The 22849-nt window shown below is 33.9% G+C and overlaps 1 protein-coding gene across 1 annotated transcript in view; it reads right to left on the bottom strand.

The window, feature by feature from the left end:
- Positions 1-22849, bottom strand: part of bru3 (CUGBP Elav-like family member bruno 3) — a 385675-nt gene that overhangs the window by 93387 nt on the left and 269439 nt on the right. Inside the window, exons 5-6 of the mRNA XM_013323499.1 lie at positions 21920-21968; positions 160-285 (exon numbers count right to left, since the gene is read on the bottom strand). Coding sequence (XP_013178953.1) covers positions 160-285; positions 21920-21968 — 175 coding nt within the window. The remainder of the gene's footprint in view (positions 1-159; positions 286-21919; positions 21969-22849) is intronic.

Genomic DNA, 22849 nt, shown 5'->3' with positions numbered 1-22849 from the left:
AATTATCCTATAATACAGAACTTAAACTTTTGTCTAATTAAACGATTTAGGACAGAAGTTACTTCATCATAATATGTAAATTATATTAGTCTTTACTACTGACTACTGGCTGGCTACACATGGTTGTAACGTTTTAAAAAAAAGTAGAATAGAACGTACCTTTACTCGCGCCGTCAGGTCCACGCAGTATGGAGCACTCTTCTATAGTGCCGTACGGCGTGAACAACTGCCGGACATCGTCCTCCGTCTGCTGTTTGCTGAGCATTCCAACGAACAGCTTCCGATCTGCGGCGAAAAAACACCATCAGTTTTATTAGAAAATTCCACAGAACGCGAAACCACAATAAGCCTAGCGGTGGTGCGTGGAGCGGCGGACTTACGACCCCGTGCCAATTGCATATCCCCGAAAAAAAAACAAAATGAAAACTCGATAAAATTGAGTTAGGCGGTTTCGCTGATGACCGGGCGAGTGCGAGTGACGGGCTTTCCATTTAACTACATGTAGCGGACTTTTTTACAGTCTGTTTTGTACTATATTCAAACTTGTATACAATATGTAAATTGAAAAGTGAAACAAATGCGCTATACTAAGAAAGTTATATTTGAAACGCGACAAACTTTACAACTTATTAAGTATTCAGTATGTTATTGGATGTAACGATAAGTTTGAGACTTGAATGACAAAGAAATAACATAAGTAGTTTAAGAAAATATCTCGTAACTCTATATTTTCTTATTTAAATAACTTTTTAACAAGTTCGTAACAAGTTTTATCTTAGTACGTTATGAATTAGTCGGTCGCAAATTTGATAGAAAAAGTAAATAAGAGTATTTTAAGGTTTTACATTGAAAGGTTATTTTGGTAATACTAAATTTAATAAGTGATGCAAATTTTAAACACCCTGTATAGGTATGATTGTCCCGTGTCACGCCGCCGCCCGACACGCGACCCGCGCTCGCGGCATCACCCACTGGTGATGACTGAACAAAACAACCACAGCTTCTATAGAACACATATTACACACAGTTTTAGTCAAAATGAAACAACGAACAAAATTCAAACCCAGACCAACACATAATTAGCACAATACACTAAATGGTGATGTTTCAAACGCAGAGGGTTCCGTAGGAGAATATATTTCAAAATAAATAGAATAAAAAAATATGGAACAATTTAAATTGCACACAAAGAAGACCAGGTACTTGTAAAGCGAACTACGGAGCCCTCGGGGTGTATAATTCAATTAGCTCGGGGCTTCATTGCTCTATTTGGGCGACTTCTGCGCGAGCAAAGTTTTTGACAGTTATCAATAAATTATACAAAATGTCGGCACAATCAAAAAAGGGACAAATTTTGGCGCGTACTTTTGCGGCAGGCTCTTTACAGAAATCAACTGTTTAGTTTAAATTAACGACAAAATAACATAAATTCACACTAATTAAATCTCGACAATGATTACGAAAATAAAATATATGTCTTACAGCACGACGATTACTAAGTGCAGAGTGAGCGTAACAATAAAACGTTCGATGTCGAATCCACATCGCGCCGGTGGAGTGTGCCTTGAGCGGGCTAAGTCATAGGGGACCTTGGGGACACATGGATGAAAGAAAAACAGTTTGTTATAACAAAACAATTGCAATATCACATAAAACAAATAATAATAAAGTTTCTAAAAGATCGAATAAAAAAATTATAAAAGAGAAAATATCATTGTTCCAACTTTTTCCTTTCAAAGCTTATTTAATTAATCCCGCAAAATTAAATCGCGTCTGTCCATTATCTTCATTAAAATGCGACGGTCATTAGGAAAATGTGTTCTAAAATATTGTGTTAACAAAAGTTTTGCAAATTTTAAAACAGTTCAAAATTACTTCACGACTTGTTATTATATTACATCATTTTATGAAGCGTATTAAAATATTTTTTACTTCAAAAATTATTGAAAATAACTCTATTTACACAAAAAACAAAACAGAGTCGTATACAAAATAAAATACAACAAATTTACAAAACAATAAAAAATAGAGTTTGTGTCAAGGCACATTCCAGTAGATTCGACGCGGAACGGTCTCACTTGCGCTATTCCAAAGACAGTGATACAGAACAGAACAGCCTAGGGCACGCACAACAAACTCTACCTGGGTCTGCCTAGGCGCGCCGCCCGCCCGCGCCCCCTGCAACACACAAACAGGCTACACACCACCACTACATCCCCCCACCACTTATCGCCTCACTTAGCTTCACTTATATCATTGGGAATCTATTTACTACAAGCGGGTGGAAAGTTTTAGTGTGTGCTTCGAATTATCATGTTTGAAATTAATCAATAAATATATAGTAGCAGTACTTTATAACATCTTTTAAAACAGCTAATTCCCGGGACATGGTCATTGTATCTATCTCCTTACTAACACCAATCGTGAACTAAATCTATATATAGATTACATTAATATTATCGTAAAATACGTTGTCGCATATCAGCAATATTATAGATAACTCTTGAATTTTTATAAACAAAAGTCCGCCCCTATAATTATCTCTTTAAGTTTGATTTTTCGATTCATAATTCTTAATTGAAGTAAAATCTTTCTCGATAGAAAGATTCGTTTACGTTGGTGTAAAAATTTAACGTGGCAATGACACAAATAGACAGACAGTTTACAGTGAATATTATATTATTAAAATCTTTAAGTACCGGAAGACATTTTTTTAAGCTTATTATATATATATTATAATTTTAGGCTGATTTTCTTTAAGCTTATATACGATGAAATATATACAAGAGCTATGTTAATATAAACACATCTTGGCTTCTAAAATATAAAATCTACCAAAGTGAATTTATCTCCATTTTTGCCCACTATACCCATTAGCTTCAATACTTTGTCATTATTTTTGTTAAAAAAATGATTCAGATTTACTGGACATGTAAGCGGCGATCGCTTTGTTGGATTCAATGAATTTTTATGTTCATTAAACCGACTCAGATTCGATATCGGGATTACTCTGGTCGTAAGCCCACGTTACTGGATTAATCGTTACAAATAGAGTCCAACTGGATTGAAACAAAAATTATTAACCGATTCTTTAACCAGTGCGCTTGTTGTTAGTACACTTTAATATTAGTATGAATTAACTCCATGAAATTTATATCTGTGCTAACAAAGCCACTTGTCATGTTTCCTTATAAAATAATATTTAAACCGAGCACTATATAGAACAAGTTAACTCAGTTACTATTTGTGACAGTATCTAGGACAAGGTAATAAGGACATGGCTAGTATAAAAATATTCAGTAGCTAAGGTCGATTATTGAATATTAAAAATAAAATGAGAAAACCATCGTATAAAGGTCAGTGCTACTTTTTTTGCCTTTATACATCGAACCAGTTTTTTATATTATTTTTATAACTATTAAAAACTGGTATTTTAATAAAATAGCTCAGTGTAAAACACAGAAGAAATAAACACTGATAAAATTAAGTGAGCGTCGGTAGCTCAGGGATCAAGTACTTGACTTGCAATCTGCAGGTCCAAGGATCGAATCCCGTCATGTACCAATGTGTTTTTCGATTTTCCGATTTACATATGTACTTTTATTCGACGTTCTTACGATGAAGTAAAACATCGTGATGCAACCTGCACATATCTGAGAAAAAAATTCAAAGATATGTGTGAAGTCAAGCACTTGGTCAGCGTGGTTGATTATGGCCTAATCATCCTTAACTTAGGGTAGGCTCCGTGCCCCTCGGTGTGTACGTATAGTCAGCTGATGATGATGATGATGATGATAAATTAAGTACACAACATTAAAGGGGAAATTGTTACAGTCAATCATTAATATTTTTAATACAGTGTCAAAGCCATTCTTACAAAAATACTTCCAAAATATTTTCAGTTCTTTCACCTAATGTTACATAAAATGAGGCAGCCAGTGAACTTAATTAAAGTATTTCCGACGAATTTCCGGCTAAAGACGTGGCGCTTGGTCCCCCGACAAGAAACAAACGGTCCACCGGGAAACATGTTTCGGCACACGTACTCGCTACGTGTCCTGAAACATTGTTCGAAAATATTAGAACCGGTGGCGGGCGGTCATTAAATTCAGATTTATACCCGGCCAGCCGGATATCTCTCCCGTGCGACTCCGCTAATGACCGCCTAAATTGTGATAATTTCACAGCAGAGTTGGTTGTAACGGCGGCCGTACATTCGCACCGTCCCGCCTGCTTTTGGCACAATCGCATTTTATTTATTTCGTTAATAAGCGAGCTTACACTTTGTTCTTAATATTGTGGAAGAAATGTAAACATATAAACCTAAATTGTGTTGCTTACTCAAAACCCCATAGCGGGGTAACAAAATAGATGTAAATTATATTAAGAAAAAGCTTAATTACTAAAACTAACTATATAATAAAAACAAATGAACTGACAAATTAAGTGGGACTTAACCAACTCAATGCTCGGTGGATACTTAATGCTATTTCACACAAGGGTAGAAAATAGGTCGGTTCCCGGAGTAGTGCGTTCAATTGCAATACTGCACTGTCTTACTGTACTTCTCTACACTTATGTGTAACTAGAATAATGCGCCGACTGTACTCTCGCCTCCGCTCTTGCGTTCACTCTTGCTCTCCCTTGCTCGCTCAGTCGTTCACTCCCATTCCGGCTTCGAAGTCATTCTCTTTCTCGCTCCGTCATTCACTCCCGCTCCCGCTCATCACTCGCAACGTTTCTCATTACGCGTTAATGCGAACACTCCCGTGACGCGGCGCGTTCAACACTACGTTTGGACAGTGGCTAAATAAACTAATTAGCTACGAATGACCTCCGATTCCTTTGGACGCTCGTAAATGCAATTTAATGTAACACAACGAAGTAATAATGTTGATTGTATAGTGATTTTGGGCGTTGTTTGGGGCTTATCTATAATTAATATTTACTTCGGATCTCACGGCTGACCCTTCCTTTGTAACGGTCCATCAATACCCAAGGGTACAGTTATATTTTGGTAAATAACGTGTTGATTTAATGATATCGCTTGATAAATTTAAGTCATAAAGTTATAATAATTATTGTCTTAACGATAACAACAGGGTACATATTTCAAGTCCGTCATATATTCGATATTTTAGCGCTGTAAAAATGGAGCATCGCAAAAATAAGTACAGATATGTAACAATTGACGTCTTGATTTGAAATTAAGTAAAGCATCAGGTAAAAAAATTGAGGAAGAAAAATTTTTATAGATTCCTCTCGCACGAAACTGAGTTGAAGATACCAATTTGTGTTGAAACTCACGTCCATGGATCCCACGAGGCGTTTGCTTGAAGTACGCAGGCTACGTGTGTTTGGAATAGAAAATACACGCGTGCGTATCTCGTTATATTGTGTTGACGCGTAGAATCTAATTGCGATACAAAAGATAGTTTAATATGGCTTTTTCGGTTAAAGTAACTTAATTTGAAACGCCCTAATTTTTCTTAAGATTCATCTCAAAAAATAACTTGTTAAAGTTTTTTTTTAATTTTAAGTAGCATTTAGATAGACAGTAAAGTTTTATTAATTAAGCAATTGGTTCAACTTACTCTTTTATTGTCTTCTAAGAGATTTTTTTGTTTCGTGGTAATAACTAGATATTCATATTAACAGGGTGTTTCAAATGCTTTTCAATATTTTTTTTGGAAAAAAACTTAAAAAATAGATTTAAGCAAAATACGCATAAAATCTGAGATAAGACATGCTTACTACCATAAAAAAGGAGACGACAAACACACAAATGGTTATTTACACATGTATATGTGGGCGAGAAAGAATAATTTGATTTAATATTGTATTGGTATGAGTGAACAGCACACCTCGCTTGTTCGACCGATCAATCATAACAACATATTGTTTAGCTGTATGGGATAACATAACACATCACTTGTAACGTAAATTTATGAGGGTTCATGCCGTTATTGATGAATTTCATGCAACATTAGCGGACTGATTGGCCGCACGAATAATCGATACGAATAAAAGTTTCCCCCTTTCAAATGTAATTTTTTTTAGAAACTAGCTGTCACCCGCGATTACGTCCACTCTGAATTTAAAAAAAAAACTTATTAATAGCCCATACATTCTTGCAGACTGTGTTCTTTATGTATGCCAAATTACAACGAGATCCGTTCAGTCGTTTTAGAGACACCTTCAAACATCTATCCATGTAAATATTCGCATTTATTATATTGGTAAGATATATGACTACAGTAAAATTGTTTTATGAGAAAATTTCGATGTTACTTCCTAATTTTAAATCATCTTAATTTTTATCTCGAACATTTCGTTTAATTAGAATGTTTCCTTCAATGCTTTTAAAGTCGACAATCTAGAGTAAGACTTTCGGTTCATAACCGTCCATTGAAGCGTCGAGAAAAGCGCTTTCTACGAAGTAAATCGCTTCAAATTGCTTCACGGTAGCTTCAGACTGGCGAAGCGCAAAATTTCAATGTTCAGTTGATTCTATTAATTAACGATGCTGTGCTCGCCCTATCGCGCCAACTGTGAATAGCCAATTACATCGATAATTGGAGGTCGCGCAGGTGTCTTGAGACAAAGACGGACTGCACGGGGTAGGGAATGGGGAAGGGGAGTTGTCGCACGTCATCAATGTCTTGTAACACCCTGTAGAAACACAGATCATAGTCTATTCAATGGTTCATTGTCACGCACAGTGAATAGTTTTATGCAACAATACATGTACGTGGTGTTTGTGTATTGAGTTCCGTATTGTTATTGAGTAACAAAGGAGTAATTATTATAGTACTGTATGAGAATTAATGAGATATTGTGATAAAAATTAAATTGTGTAAATTATTCGAATTTCCTACATTTGTGTTTGCGTATAGCAAGGGTTTATATTAATAGAAAAAATAGTGAGTTTTGAATGTATGTATGCATACACAATTAATAAAGAAATATAGTTAGTAGGTGTTCTAAAATAGTGGCAGATTAAAATGAAGTATATTGTTCACTCCGTCTTAATAAATTATTCGAGGTCAGTTAGCATTATGAGGATAGTAGCAAATACCATTAAAGTTAATAGATAATATGTTATGTTTATAAAGGTTTTCAAGAGTCTTTTAGCGTATGGCTTAAAGGTTGTTATTAGTATATTCGTGAGTGCCGATCGTTTGTAATTTGCCTAGGAAAATTGTAATGGTTCGGCAAATTACAAGACACTATTCATTCCATCGGTGGATGGTATATAGTAGGTATTAAAAACTCTTTTTGAAACGTAATATTTGGGACAAATCAGTTCTTTAGTACTTTTATAAAACTGAAACTATTTGAAATAGAAGCTCAAAATGTTTAAGTCAAGTTGTCGTGGTAATTAAAAATAATCTTTGAATTTATTCATCAGGTAACATTTTACTGAGCAAAGAAAACAGAATTTTCTGCGTTTATTTTTCTTTCAAATACAAGACGTATATTATTTGATTTGAAAGAAAAATAAACTTTCAGTGTTGAAATCTAGTGACTTCTTTCAAAGGATTTCAGAATTTATACAGAGTCGTTAATTTTACGACTGTTTTTTAATTAATTATTTTTTCTTATAGCATTTCTGAATTCGAAATATAATTGATAGTCAATTTTCGTAGGATTTTAAAAGGCTTTGTTGGAGCGAGACAGTACTCTATGTGCGTAATTAAATTTCGAGTGAATTGAAAAATTTCACGTGACAGGGTAGAGCAGTTGAAATTGCTATCGGCAGTGCATTTACGTCGGGGGCAGCTTCATATACAGGGTTTAATTAATGCCCGTGAATTAATCCGGCCGGTGGTGGAGGTACGTTTTCGGAGCTTGTCATTGTCAGCGTTCGTTAGACGTGGTCTGTCAACGGCACGGCCCACTACGACCCCGTAGAGGGTCACAGCCCCCGTCACACTCGACCCCTGACAAAGGCCAAGCTTTGACATCCACCTATGTTACTGTGAAGCTTGTCAATCGATCGCTACTCGATTTATACAACATGCTTAATAGAAATACCATCTAAGCCAAGAAACTCGCTCACCCTGTATCTAAGTATTTGCTTCAATTTCGTTGCAAAATTTGTATTTGGAAACAAAGGACTACCGAGTTGTTTCATGTAAGCTTGGAACTTGGATAAAGCGGTTATTTCTGGATTGTTTTCTTAAGGTAAAACATTAATAAAATATTAAAGATAAGATTAGAATATGCACTAACTATCCTAATGTATATATAGAAAAGTGCGTTGAAATGTAAAAAAAACAAATATTGATTTTTTTTTACTTCAAATTCTATATAATATTTGCATTAAATCGCAACATAATAAATAGTCATTTATCCCTTAATTAAGATTGTGATGTCGCGATCCGAATGAGCTGTGTTCTATTGTTTCACGCCCCGCCCCTCCCCCCCACACACACCCCGCCATCAGCTGTCAGCGCGCCTCACATCGTATTTACCACAATTTTGGGTTCAGTAATCTGATAAGCGCTTGATGAGCGACGAAAATCGTTTTAAAGTGAAAGGCGTCGCTTCTTTGCGCCTGTGCTGAGTTTTTTTAGTTATAAAGTAATTTAGATTACTATTATAATTTATAGTGTCCTGTGAATTAATATACTTGCTTGGTGTGCTGTGAAAAATTGTATTTAGTATTTTCTTTAATTCTGCGACATGTATACTTATTTTTACTATCATTTTATGGTTCATTAAGTTGAGAATGATATTTCTCCTTATATTCCTTGAAATTTTCTTATTTAAAGAGTCGTTATACTGCATTAAAAGTCACATATTTACGGATGTTGATATCTTTTATTTCTTACGAATAACAATTCTTCCTAGTTTATATTACATCTAGTTTCAAGCTTCATGCAGAGAGAAATACAATACAAAAATAAAGTTACGTAAAATGAAAAAGGAAGTGGAATAAATTGAAGTAGAATTGGGCTGGAGCAAGTATGTGTTCATTTCGCGTGTAAAGAACGTGAATAGACAACGGACGGACGTTTGTGACGATATACAGCATGTGTTGGGCCGATGCCAGAATTGAGCTTGTTACATCCTGTATTATCTACACGTATAAGTACTGAAAATAATGTCATATTAACAATATATTTTTAAAGTTTAAACTGTTCATTGTAAACAAGTTATCATCGTATTATTTACAGATAAAATAAACAAGTTTTTTTTTGTATTAAAATTTTACCGTAGTGTTTAATAGAAATTTAATAATGACAAAATAAAATTATTCCACAACGTCCGCTTGCTACTAAGATAGGAATCCGCAATAAAACGCACAAACCCACCGACCACTTGAACATAAATTACAGCGCCCTGTCTCCCAAACAATCCTTGAGCTTTTAATTGTTTACAATAAAAACTTTACTACGACCAGGTGTTCTATGGCTCTTCTTATTGATAAGAACACCCTAAAACACTAGTAGAAAAGTACAGGAACTGTCCGCGATAAATAATTCAATTAATCTATTTTCTTAAACAAATTATCAGCAGATTTCGTTTAATTTACTTATAATTCTTGTATCATTCCATCTAAGCGCTAGGCTTGTGGTTTACGACAATAGTTGAATGGCGGGATTCGAACTCTCGACCACGTGATCGGAAATCCGTACCCTTAACCATTAGGCTATTGGCGCTTCCTAAAATGAGATATCGAGATTATTTTTTTCTATCGAAGGACTGATGCACAATACAAAATGCAGTTTTTTTTTTTAAATTGTGAATTTCAAATGATAAATTATATTTGAAAAATTTAACTAACAAATAAATTTGGAAGGTGTTATTAATATTTCATCAATGTAACATGTGTTAATCAAAATATATATAATAGTATTATCATTGCACTTTAAGTTAATACGCGAAATACTTAAGTGATATTTGCTCTCAGCTTAGCGATTATCTGTCATCATTCCATTTTGGCGAGCAATTTTCATTAAGCGTCATTAAGGAGTGGAAAGTTTCGGAAGACGGTTCTCACACCGTGCGCCTCGGACCCCGGACCCCCTGTCGCAAGTGATTAATTTACGTGACTCACTAAATGCGCTTGCTTTTTTTCCGCAAAAGACTATTTCCCGGAAATGTCTTGTATGTTACAATGGTCTTGATGCACAATAATTTAATATTTATAATCTTAGGACAATAAAGATCAAATTTCTCTGCACGGTCTTTAACATTGTAATTTCATATTATTAAAATAATATTCTCCCTAATTGGAAGCCTGTTTATATGTTTATCACAGTTATATATTGACATTTGGCTAATAACATAAACAACATAATAATATTTCTATTGAAAAAACTGTACCAGAAATAAAAATGTACGTTTTACAAATTCAGTGCAATTTGTGAATTCAGAATGTAAAGTGTGCTTCACTGGGGCACTTCTGGTATCTTTCCTTAGATTGTGAGGGAACGTGGGCGTGGGGGAGGAGTGAGGTAGAGTAGGGGAGGGGAGGGCCACGTGACACAAGGTGTCACTCTGGACGTCCCCGCTACAATACAGCCATTCGTCAATGTTTGTTTTGCTTATCTTTGTTTCGAGCATTTTGTTTATTGTTGTGCTCAATTTCGTTTCCCGTCTTGTTTATCTTATCAACGATAAATGTTGCTCAGAGGAAATTGAAAATCGACAATTATTCTATTTTAGTAAAAGTCTTCGACGGGCCAATGGTACGATAAATTCATTTTGATTGTTAAAAATTGAACAGTTAAGTCTGCTTTATATTAAGGCTGCTATACACTACGGAACCGATTGAAGGTAAAACATCTAAATCGAAATATAATTTTGCAACTTACTTAAGAAATAAATCATGTTGGTGACGTATAACAATAACGCGAGTTATCTGCGATGCTATTAAATTCAATAATGAATCAATGTTATAACGGGTGTGGGTAATGACAAAGTTAATTCGAGTATGCGGCGAGGGGCTCCGGGATCGAACCCGGGACCCGATTTAATCGCACCATTGATTGTTTAATGACATCGACACCAACCCGATTCCTATCTTCGTCCTGTTCTCCAGTTTAATTACTTTATTTGTACCGCGGCCTCACTTTGTTTTGGATCGACTAAGATATTTTCTTGGCGAGATGTTTACTGTTGGTTATTTGTGACTATTTTAGAAAGGGTTAAACCTTTCAGTTCATCGCTCAATTTAATCACGTGTGTTAAATTTAATTCAAAATCAGAAATTGCTTTCGTAGTAATTTCGTATATAAAATCTATTTAAGTGTTTCAATAAAAACAATAATATTAATAGGAAAGCGGTCTTCCTCAGTCATAGCGTAAGGGATCCTGGTCTTCAGGACCTCAGTCTCTTACGTAAAGATTTAGCGACTTCTTGCACGTTGGTCCTATCTTGTATTTACACAATGAAGTTAGTTTTATTAGCTCTATTGTTATTGATATTTCTCTATTTCAGTTCGATAATGTACTGATCAATCAAAAACATTTTAGGTAGCTACACATCGGTGGTGCGGGGTGAGGGAGGAGGAGGTAGGGGACTGAATTTTCCATATTTCCATTATCTGAATCATACTCGATAATAACTATTGGTTTTGGCACGCGCTCATGCAACTCAACCGATAATATTTCAAAATCTAATTATTTAAATTGGACAGACTTTTAAAGTTTAATTAGTTTATTTTTTAATCAAGCTAATATAGATTGGGTACTAGAAATTGATTTATGACAGTGCGTTTCTTTTTGTAGCGCATAAAATGTTGGTTTAAAATAAAAGAAAAATACAAAGAAAATAACAACATAAAAACATATTAAGCAAACTAAATATAAGTATGGCAAAAGGATGCCAGGTAAGCGGAGCAGAGACAGACTACTGTCCCTACCCTGATTTTCAGCCGGCAAACAATCATTCAAAATAGCACAAGCCTAGTATTTAACCAAAGTAAATTTCTGTTTTACAACCTGCACTTGGCCAGCGTGGTTGACTATGGCCTAGTAACCCGTAACTTAGGGTAGGCTCCCGAACCCCTCGGTGGGGACGTATAGTGAACTGATGATGATGATGAATTTTCTGTTTATTAAGAAAAAGTTTTTATATCTTCACCTATGTATTAATTTTCCTGCAACAACAAGAATAAATATAAAAAGCAATAGTTTGGTATAAAAATACGGAGAGCTTGTAAACTTATTTTCAAGTCACCTATCGATTAATGCTTTAAAGGTTGCATTGAAGCTTTAAAGGTAGGTACATATGTAGTTGAGTAAATGTCGAGTGCTTTGATAAAGGTCACCGCGGATCATTTATTATTAGTCGAGTGAAGCGCGGACGGGGGCACAGCAATACCTTATCGATTGATCAATAACGATCTTACTAATATTTTAAATGCGGATGTTTTTGGAAGGTATCTCTGGAACGGCTTAACGGATCTTGATAAAATTTGACACAGATGTAGAACATAGTCTGGAAGAACACATAGGATACTCATTAAGTTTTTTTTTTAATTCCACGCAGACGGGGTCGCGGCGACTGCTTGTCAATGATAATATTCCTAAAGCGTTCTTAAAATCTGCTAATATTAAAAAATAATTAGTAATTTTATGAATCTAACAGAATAAGTTTTAGAAATTCATTAATTTCATATTGATAGATTTTATGAAAGTTTCATTCTTATTTTAGACTAGATCATTTACGAATATTAGATAAAATGTTTTTATAGGTCATAAAGTGTGTAATTATTATTTTGTTAATGGTATCAATAAATCTGTGTCGTAATGTACTTTATTGTCGCTACATTGTTGAGAATGGCTGTTAGTTTTAATAGATAATTTAATATCTTGTAGAAAGCACGAGAGAAATGCGATCGTTTAAATTACGAGAAATATTTCAGTGTTTTAAGTACCAATATTCTTACCAGAAAACTAAGGGCGTATGTATAAATTATAATACATTGAAAAAAAAAACTTTTATAATATTAAATCGTTGAATGAAAAATATGGCAAGCGAAGATAGGATCTTGTAAAAACTTTCCTGTTACCGTGTTCCGTGAGTTGCAGAAATTACTCAAGTTTCCGTGAGAATTGTGGTGCGTCTCGTGCGGGGGTGCCATCAGGCATGCAATATTCCCACTTATTATTTATTAACTGGTCATAAGTGCTGAAGTGTGTTACATTCATAAGTCCGGTGGAACGTGAGCTGACCGCCTTATAAATAATGCAACGTATCAGCGCCCCAGAGCCTTTCAACGACTCGATAGCGTGTCTTTTACTTTGAAGATGATACGGTTAATAATTTTTGGAAAGTTTTACTTACGATCCGGTTTAACAAACGAGTATCTTTATAAATATGTCTTATTTAGGTTCTACCGTCTTATAGTTACATGGGCGCGTGGGTCTTCCAATCGGCTATAGCCACGAACCTTCTAACATAAGCTTATCTTAGAAAAAGTAACTAAAGAAATATGAAGGTAATTTCTAGGTATTAACAACAATATAATTTTAAATTTTAGATAATATAAAATCTCGAAATAACTCTACTTATTACAGTTAAAACTGGAAAAGTATAACGAATTATAAAAATACTACAATATTTACGTTTTTTTTTGCTGCATCCTAAGACTTCAGTTAACACGTATTGCAGATAAAATCTCACGCTATAAAACGCCATAAGCAATTTTTGTAAATGGTCGATACCAAAGAGCATTAAGGGCCCAAAGGAATTCAATTACAAGGCAAACCTTTTTCTTGCTAAGCTATTTACGGTTTGGTAACAAGCAGCCGTTCACAGCTCTCAAATAAAATCGTAATTGCAACATAAAATGGAGAACACGGGATCGCAAATGTCATAATATTATTTCATATTGACACCTTTTTCTGTGTATATTTTAAAGGAAATTCAATTAAATTAATAAAAATACTTTTAGGTGAAATGTTGAAATATAACTAGCAAAGAATCGATTTCTAAAAAATACATTTTGAATTATAAGCTAAGTATTTTGAAATATATAAAATCTAGAAATATAGCTTAATATGTAACTTTTAAAATAGTTTAAAAATTATTTAAAAGGAAAGATTTATTTTACCGTCTAATTTTTTTTACTAAGAACTTTGATTTTCGATAAATGGAACGTTATCCAATAGATTTAACAAGTGCATTAAAAAGTTATACTAACTTCATACATTTTAATACAATGCTTCTAAATGTATGACAAAGGATATCTAATATCCCACGAGTAGAGATGCACTGCTGAAAAACAAATGAAGGCATCAACTTTTATATTTGAAGTTGGTGTTGAGTTTCGACGGGTTATTTTCCCGTAGTGGCCGGCAAAGAAGTTTCCCAGAAGCATCAACAGTCTGTGTCACTTTTCCCTTCGGAAGTTACTTTAAAATATTTACGACTAAAAGTTTACAAGAAGAAAAATTCGAAGACCAAAGTCCTATGGTGAATTTATAGTTCCCAGATAGAGTACGGAAGTTTGATATTAGTGTGAAAGATGGCCAAGTTTTTATTACTGTCCGCGCAGATTTATTTGTTTTTGTTTGTCTTTTAAATGTATTTTATACTTTCTACTCTTGATCCGAAGCCGGTAAATCTTATATATAAAATTCTCGTGTCACAATTTTCGTTCCCATACTCGTCCGAAACGGCTTGACCGATTCTTATGAAATTTTGTGAGCATATTGAGTAGGTCTGAGAATCGGCCAACATCTATTTTTAATCCCGCGCGGACAGAGTCGCGGGCGACAGCTAGTTTAGTTCTATAAATAATTATTCTTATTGTACCTGTAAACAACAAAATTAAAACATAGATAATTTACACAGCTAAGGCACTAAAATAAATATCAGTAGTTTACACTGAATTCATAAGTAAATACGACAATGTCCAACAACGACTAATTGGAAAATAGCATGTCCACAAGGAGGGTACAATCGCAAACATATTTAATTAGCGATGTGGACAAAATGTTAATATTTATTAGGAAAGTTTAACTTACGTGTTTTGTTAACAAGCAATAACATAGTTTTTGACTTTATTTTCAAATACTGTACAATTTGCGTAATTAAAAATCATTATTTTTACATAAATAAGAAAGCGATGAATTCAGATATAGTGTATGGCAGAGTCGTCCTTGTAGGAAATACTCTGCCGGCCCTCCGTAGGAAAAAGACAGTTTGATGATGATATATAAAAATGATACGTTTAAACGTGTTAGAAACTTGGTCGTAATTCATATCGGTAAACAATTTAAATTCACATCCAGTAAATTCAAAACTTTTATTACAACCATAATAAATTTAAACTAAACCCATTACATTACAAACGTATAAATATCGAGTGGACGTGATTTAATGATAGCAACTTGAGATAATTTGAAATGTGCAAGACCTATGTTCGCGAGTGTCCGTTCGGGTTTAAAAGCGTCCGCTAGCGTTCGCCACTTGTTACTATTACGGGGACAAAGTCGATTTATCAGTGTCCGTTGTCGCAGTGATTCCTCCGGACACCGGCAGCGGCGCGGTTCTCTGATAATAAAACACCAGCACATTGTGATCTACGACTGTATTGGCACACGAATCTCTATAATACCTTTGGCTCAATATTGCAATGGCGAATTGTAGTTCGTCTTTTGTTTGTTACTAATTCGTTTTAATTAAGACTGGCTATCGCTCGAGACTCCGTTTGCGCGGAATTAAAAATAAACTTAGTAGTCTATGTGTTTTTTCAAATTTTAGCGAGATCCATCTAGCCTGTCTGCAGATATCTTTTAACAAACATCCATCAATCCATCCATCCTAACATACGTATTCTTTAATCTGTATATTACAGCGTGATGCTAACTTATGCGTATTATGACAGATGATAAATAATAGACTATGTGGGATTGTGATGAAAAGTGTTATAGCAGTAGTAGAAAATATTACTTTAATGTTTTTATTCATATGATTTAAGTTATAAATTAAGAAATGTGAACAAAACAACATGACTTGAAACAAAAAATTTCTCAAATAAGATGTAAAGCGGTATTTGATAAAAGATTGAAACAAGCCTCATCAAATATACCTGATTTTATCGAATAGATTGATCGAGACCTAACTTTCATAAGAAAAAATCAATCTAACGAAAATAAAGGTAATGTTTAACGATTCAGAACAATAATACCCAATCGTTTCGTCAGAAGAACACAGAAATATAAATTGTATTCAAATCATGGAATACCCATCAGTTATTTTCTATCTCCGAATCAAATAATTTCATTTTATCGACTCTCTATTCAATTTGCTGTTCCTACGCTTCAATAAACATCATAAAAGTAAATTTGATTAATTAACTTAATCATATCTGAACTGTTTTTGTAATTTCGTAAAGGTGCAAGTCGGAGATGGATGAAAATTCAATTTTAATATTGTTAACAATAAGATACTATTTGCAACGCTTTGCGGAAAAACAATCCATTTATCTTTTACGTTATTTGTGGTGATTCTTAGCTCTTAACTTTGAAATATTTATGGTCACTTATGTAGACTACACTTAGGGTCTCAATAAAACGACTCTGAATGCAAGAATTAAGAGTTAATCCTGTCTTTGCAATATTCATAAAAATATTGTGTTGCATCCTGACTGTCAGCAAACATTTAACTTAATAATATTTAATTCAAAACTTTATTACTGTTACATTTAATGGTAATAAAGGTACGTGACTACATAACTATTTAGCGGAGGTATATTAGTTGAGCTGTGGACGTGCTGGCGATGTTAATTGCTGGCAGCTATTTAATATCCAGTGGCTTACGTCACGGTGGTCACGGCAAGTCTGACGTCATCCCCTGATTCCTTATTCATCGGACGTAAGGCCAGGGACATGCCATTTCACTTGATGCAGTTCTATCTGATAATTCTGACTAATATTATTAATATTCCGTTCTAAGGATAAAGTTCCGCGAAACTAAGAGAGAGGTAATTTGTAAATTATTTCCATTGCTTTTTTATTCGTGGAAGTAGAATTAACACGTCACACGCCACTGTTTATTGTGGCCTTTCAAGTTCAAATACGTAAAATCGTTGTGGCATTGAAAGTGTTAAAACCGAAAGAGCAAGGAGGTTCAATGATTTTATTTTAAATTATTGTAACATAGTCGTGTCAACTTCCAATAAGCAAATATCGAACATCGTAATATTGAAGGAAGCACAACAACTAGTCGGTATCGGGCCTTGGTTCCTCGTCAACCGCAGGACGGCAACTTCCGAACTGAAACCGCAGCAATTCCATTTCGATCCCGTTCCTATACAATATTACTTTCTCACCGCTGCCTTTGCGTCAGCGGGATACAGCCAATATCTACGCCCACCGCCCTGTTCTTGTACGCCTTGTGAACTCTAAAGAAGTCCAATATTTGATCCAACTCAACTAAACTTGTACACAATACATTGCCTAAACAATTATAAGTATGTATTACGTTAATTCTTAACATATTGAATATCTCACTATATAGACGTAACGGCTGTATTGCTGAGAGGAACATCGAAGTTAAAATAATTTTAAGATCAATCTCAAACATCGAATATTTATATTGATTGTTTTTCCATATTAATAAGTTTGGATAGATTTCAATAGAACACATTTTTGTTTTATAAAATAATCATGTTGAAACTGTATCCATTCGTTTCGAGAATACTCGAATTTGTACTGCGTTTTTCACCCGGCTTATAAGCGCATTCATTCGAAAAGCTCTCAGCACGGCTGTTGAAATAAATACTACTCTATAATTCTTGTAACAACACACGTTCGAGTATTGTTCTGTACGAAGATAGTTTCGCAATTAAATGCTATTGCTGAAAACGTTTCGTCGTATCGCGCTTCCAATTAAATAGGATTGTTTGTTAAATATTACAAGCCTTAAAAACAATTGCATTCATATTCTGTTATAAAATGTAAGCTTTTAAAATGTTATAGGCCTTAGTTGCCTGTTAATAACTCCCAAGATGAAAAAAGATTTATTACTATAGTTTAGTTTTGAACTAGCTTTCGCCCGCGACTCTGTCCGCGCAGAATTAAAAAGACTTATGTAGCTCTACATCTATACAAATTTCAGCAAGATCCATGCAGCCGTTCTTATAACAGCCGGTAATTCTTACCTTCAAACAAACATCCATCCAAACTTATTTATAAGTAGTTGGAATTTATTTATTATGTATTCGATACCGTTCGCAGTTTTTTATGAGATTTACTCCCATTTTCTTACAACCGGTACGTATTCTTTTAAATCGTCCAGTAATAAACACACACGAACAATCCTGTTCATTTTATAATGTTTGATACATCATAATCTCTAGTAGAAAATACCAAATAAATATTTCGACTACATCCGTTGCGGGATGATTAATAGCTTCAAAATAACATCACAAGCGTTTGGAACACTAATCGAATAGATGGCGTGCCGAGCGCGCTGAATAAAGTCCGCGCAAAGTTAACAGTCGCTCATTCATGAAAGTATTTCGTGCCCTCATATTTACAACGTAATTCTAATGAGTGCCTACATCAATTAGTTATATTTGCCGGCAATTCGGTTGTGTAAACTCGTCGACATGGCGGCGGTATTAGGAAATTAAATTATACTAGCGATAGCTCATCGCAGTGCGTGACAAAATTATACGCTTTTTGGATGGAATTAAATTTTAAAAGGGAATTTTATTGATGTGTGATTTCTTTATTGTATGTTTACGTTTAGTTTAATTATATTATTTTAACATTTAGAAACGTTACTTTATATTTCATACTAGCGATAGACCGCGGCATTGTGTGCGCGGAATTAAAAAAAAGATATATGCCTATGTCTTGCGAAGATAGTGTAGCTTCTCAACAGTAAAATAATTTTTCAAATCGGTTTAGTAGTTTCGGAGACTATTTAATAAAACAATCTCTCCTCAAAACAATCTTTATAATATTGTTATAAATAAAACAGTACTAGGGATAAAAAAATATTTTACCGGTGTCAGACACAATGTTGATCTTTAAAACATATATATGGATGTAATATGATAGTTGATAACCCCTATCATTTGTATGTATATCGATAATTGTGTAACATATATATCTATCATCATCATCTTCATCATCAGCTCACTATACGTCCCCACCGAGGGGCTCGGAGCCTACCCTAAGTTTGGGGTGATTTAGGCCATAGTCAACCACGCTTGCCAAATGCGGGTTGGTTGACTTCACACATATCTCTAAATTTATTCGCAGATATGTACAGGTTGCATCACGATGTTTTCCTTCACCGTAAGAACGTCGGATAAATGTACATATGTAAATCGAATATCGAAAAACACATTGGTATTTGGCGGGATTCGAAATTCCTTATACGTAAATTTCTATAGTCAAATATAATATTTTACGCACCAATCAAATTTAAGTCGGGTCTGACCAGTAAGTGTAATTAAACTGACCTCATCAAAGCGATGCTTTAGTGATGTGCCGTCGCTTAACTTATCGATCAATTATGAATAATACAACAAGATTTCGATAGACGGAGCGGCGTGCGTGTTACTGCGCTAGATGATTGGGTGCAAGGGTCATTAAGCTGTGAAGAAGGTGATTTGTCATGTCGCCTATTTGAAAGCACGATTCTTTCATGTGTCACGCGAATTGTCTATCAATATCTAACAAGGTGTAAGTTATCGAAATGATGGAAAGATTACATTCATTATTCATTCAAAAAAAAGTCTTTGTGATTGTCTGGTTGAGAATTAAGTATAATATAATGATTTATTATATTTACATTTGTATAATTTCTATATACGAAGATTTTATTGAATATTTTGTGTTTAAATATCACTGTTACAATCGATATTAATGTAGCTTTTAACTACCCTGTCCCTTCACTAACTTATTCCATATTTAAGTTTCTATAATTTCCTTAGGGGTTCGGTTGGGATCTATTTGACGATGGCCACCGTTTGAATTATTAAACCGTCCCGGGTCTGAGGGCTCGCGACACACATCTACAAATATTATTGATATGTCTGAAGAAATCGTCAGAAATTGTTCATTCAACCTCATCTGAAACATTGGACGGTTACTTACATACAAACAATTTTTTTTTAAAGGAATAAATTTGTTTTAAAATGTTGTGATGTCATTTTATTGAGTAATAGCTGTCGCCTTCGGCTCCGTCCACGCGGAATTAAAAAACTGTAATGAGTAGCCTATGTGTTATTTCAGATGATGTTTTACATCTGTGCCAAATCTCATCAAGATCCGTTCATCCATCCATCTAAACATTCGCATTTATAATACTAGTATGATGTTAAGATGACTTTGGTCAAACAGTTAACGTGGGTGTAATATAATAATCGAAGTGGTATACAATTCCATATTTCTAAACTACCTATACCCCTTGTCACTCATTCTGACGTCTCAAATAACAATCGCTTTAATTCTTCGACGTTATTCAATTTGGGGAACATGCAACATCAATATTTAATCTTTTAATGGTCATGATGGGCCTTCGAGAGTTTCCCCTTGCATAAAATATGAATACTTTGATAGAAATAAATTGTTCGAATTTTCCATCATTCCAAACATCGAATATTATATTTTTGTTTAAATTAATTTGAAAATGTTTTGACATTGAACATCGCCCGCGACTCCGTCCGTGCGGAATTAAAAAAAATATAATTAGTAGCCTATGTATTCTTCCAGACTATGTTTTATATGTATGCCGAATTTTATCGCGATCCGTTCAGCCTTTCTGGAGATACCTTCAAACAAACATCCATCCATCCATGCAAACATTCGCATTTATAAAATTAGTATGATATGAAGCACGGAATAGTCATCGTAAATATTAACATCTGGGCCGAAGAAATGAATTTTTTCGCCTTAACTTTTTCACTCGGATACGAATCTTTGTCATTGCGGTTGAATGTAAGCTAAAAGCAACCCTCTTCAATTGAAGAGGGCAAACGTGTCTATTATCCAACGAGCCTCTCAGACCCGGACCACGTGACTCTCCAAAACACGCCCTACATCTTAATATTAATGTTTTACTGTCTTAAACGATATCTGACGTATAAAGATAGTTTAATATACTAACTTTATAACCTAATGAAAATGACGTAATAAATAATAAAATGCTATCAGCAACTAATGCACTTATCCTAATTATCTATCTCTGTAATTTGTTAACCAATTGTTATAAGTTTTATTACCACTTAAATTAGTCGTGTTATACGCAGACAAATATGGTATCATGTGTTCGATTTCCCCTAAAGTAAATATCTGAAACGAGGAATATTGCAACGACTTTTGAATTTAATCGTCTAGTGTTCGAATCTAGTTGTGCTATTGAAATTTTACTCTGCATTCGGAGTACCCCTTACTACTGGCCACTGAAATAGAGATTGTTGAGGTCTGTACTATTTATAAAATTGTTCGCGAACAAGTTAAAATAACTTATTTAGTTAAGATTAGATTGATTTGTTATAATACATTGTTTACTTTGTGTTAAAAAAGCCATATTGAAATGTTTTTATATTAAACTGTAGATAAGTCTTAAAGAAAACTATTACTAATGATCTTCCGGTACTTCGTCTATAATTTATAGAACTTTGCGTTTGTTTGTATTGTGGTGAGGTTTTCAGAAATTAAATTGCCTTTTAATACTTCCTTTCTTGCTTTAATTTTAAAAATCTATTGTCACGTATCCTTTAAAATTGTATAATTAAAATATAAGAATTAATTATTTAATAGATGAGGTGAACTTATTTTACATAACTTCTAGATATGCCTAAAACGATAAACCTATGAATCATTCTATTTTGGTGCGTATGGGATCTTTTTTAATAATTATTGCTTAAAATAGAGCATGATTTTAAGACTAATTTTCTTAACTTAATAATACTAATTAGGTATCTATATTTACCTCCTCTATTTTCGCTGTCCGCCGGCTTCACTTGTATTGCTCGGTTCATCTGAAAGAAATAAAAAAAATATTGTTAAGTTCAACAAACTTTAACTAAACAGAGCGAATTGTAGGTGTTAGTAAAGTTTTTATTTTTTAAAATAATTATTTTTAGTAACCTATTTATTACTTAATCGTAATAAAATCGAAAAACAAATAGTTTGTTTAAAAGTTTGTAAGATAAAAAAATTGTAATCAAGTTAATTAAGTTTGAAAAATAAGATTTATGTTAGTACTTGGGCATAACTTCAATCCTACTAAAAGTTGACAAGTAATTTAAGTTATTTGCAATACTTATGAAAGTTCTATAAGTCAGAGAGTTGAGCCAAATAAATGTAATGTCTAGGTCATGTTTGTTTTTGAAGGTTGTACTACCAATCAATATTGCTTAAGACATAATAATCTTCAGGTAGAATAATTTAGCAGAAAAAAATAAAATATATTTTTTAAAATTCCAACATGTAAATCCAACAACGAATTTTATGAATTTTTACAATCTCTAGATCCATTAGAATAATCCGAGCATCTGTAGAGTACCTGAGAAAGAGAGATACCATTACTTAAGTTGGTACCAACAATACGAAGGCCACCGACCTCTGGTTATTAAGACTTAGACTTCAGACCTCTTAACCTTTCGTCCGCCGAGTTTTACCTTGTTACTGCGACGAGAAGGGTCCTAAAATGCTTCTTGAATTTCAAGAGCCAATAGTAAAGAGTTTACGGTAATAATATTTTTGTCTCATAAAATTATACAATAGACAAAGATCTTTTATTTATTTAAAAGTCTTTCGTCTTAACTTAAGTAATCTAATAGTTGAAATTACTTAACTTTTTTTACGATTGATTCATTAACTTATAATCCTGTCTGGATTTAGGAATCGAAATAGATGA

Source organism: Papilio xuthus, unplaced genomic scaffold, assembly GCF_000836235.2.
Source record: "Papilio xuthus unplaced genomic scaffold, Pxut_1.1 DF828952.1, whole genome shotgun sequence".
NCBI classification, from domain to species: domain Eukaryota; kingdom Metazoa; phylum Arthropoda; class Insecta; order Lepidoptera; family Papilionidae; genus Papilio; species Papilio xuthus.
Note: the sequence above shows the minus strand (reverse complement) of the source record. Positions and strands in the feature narration are given on the sequence as shown.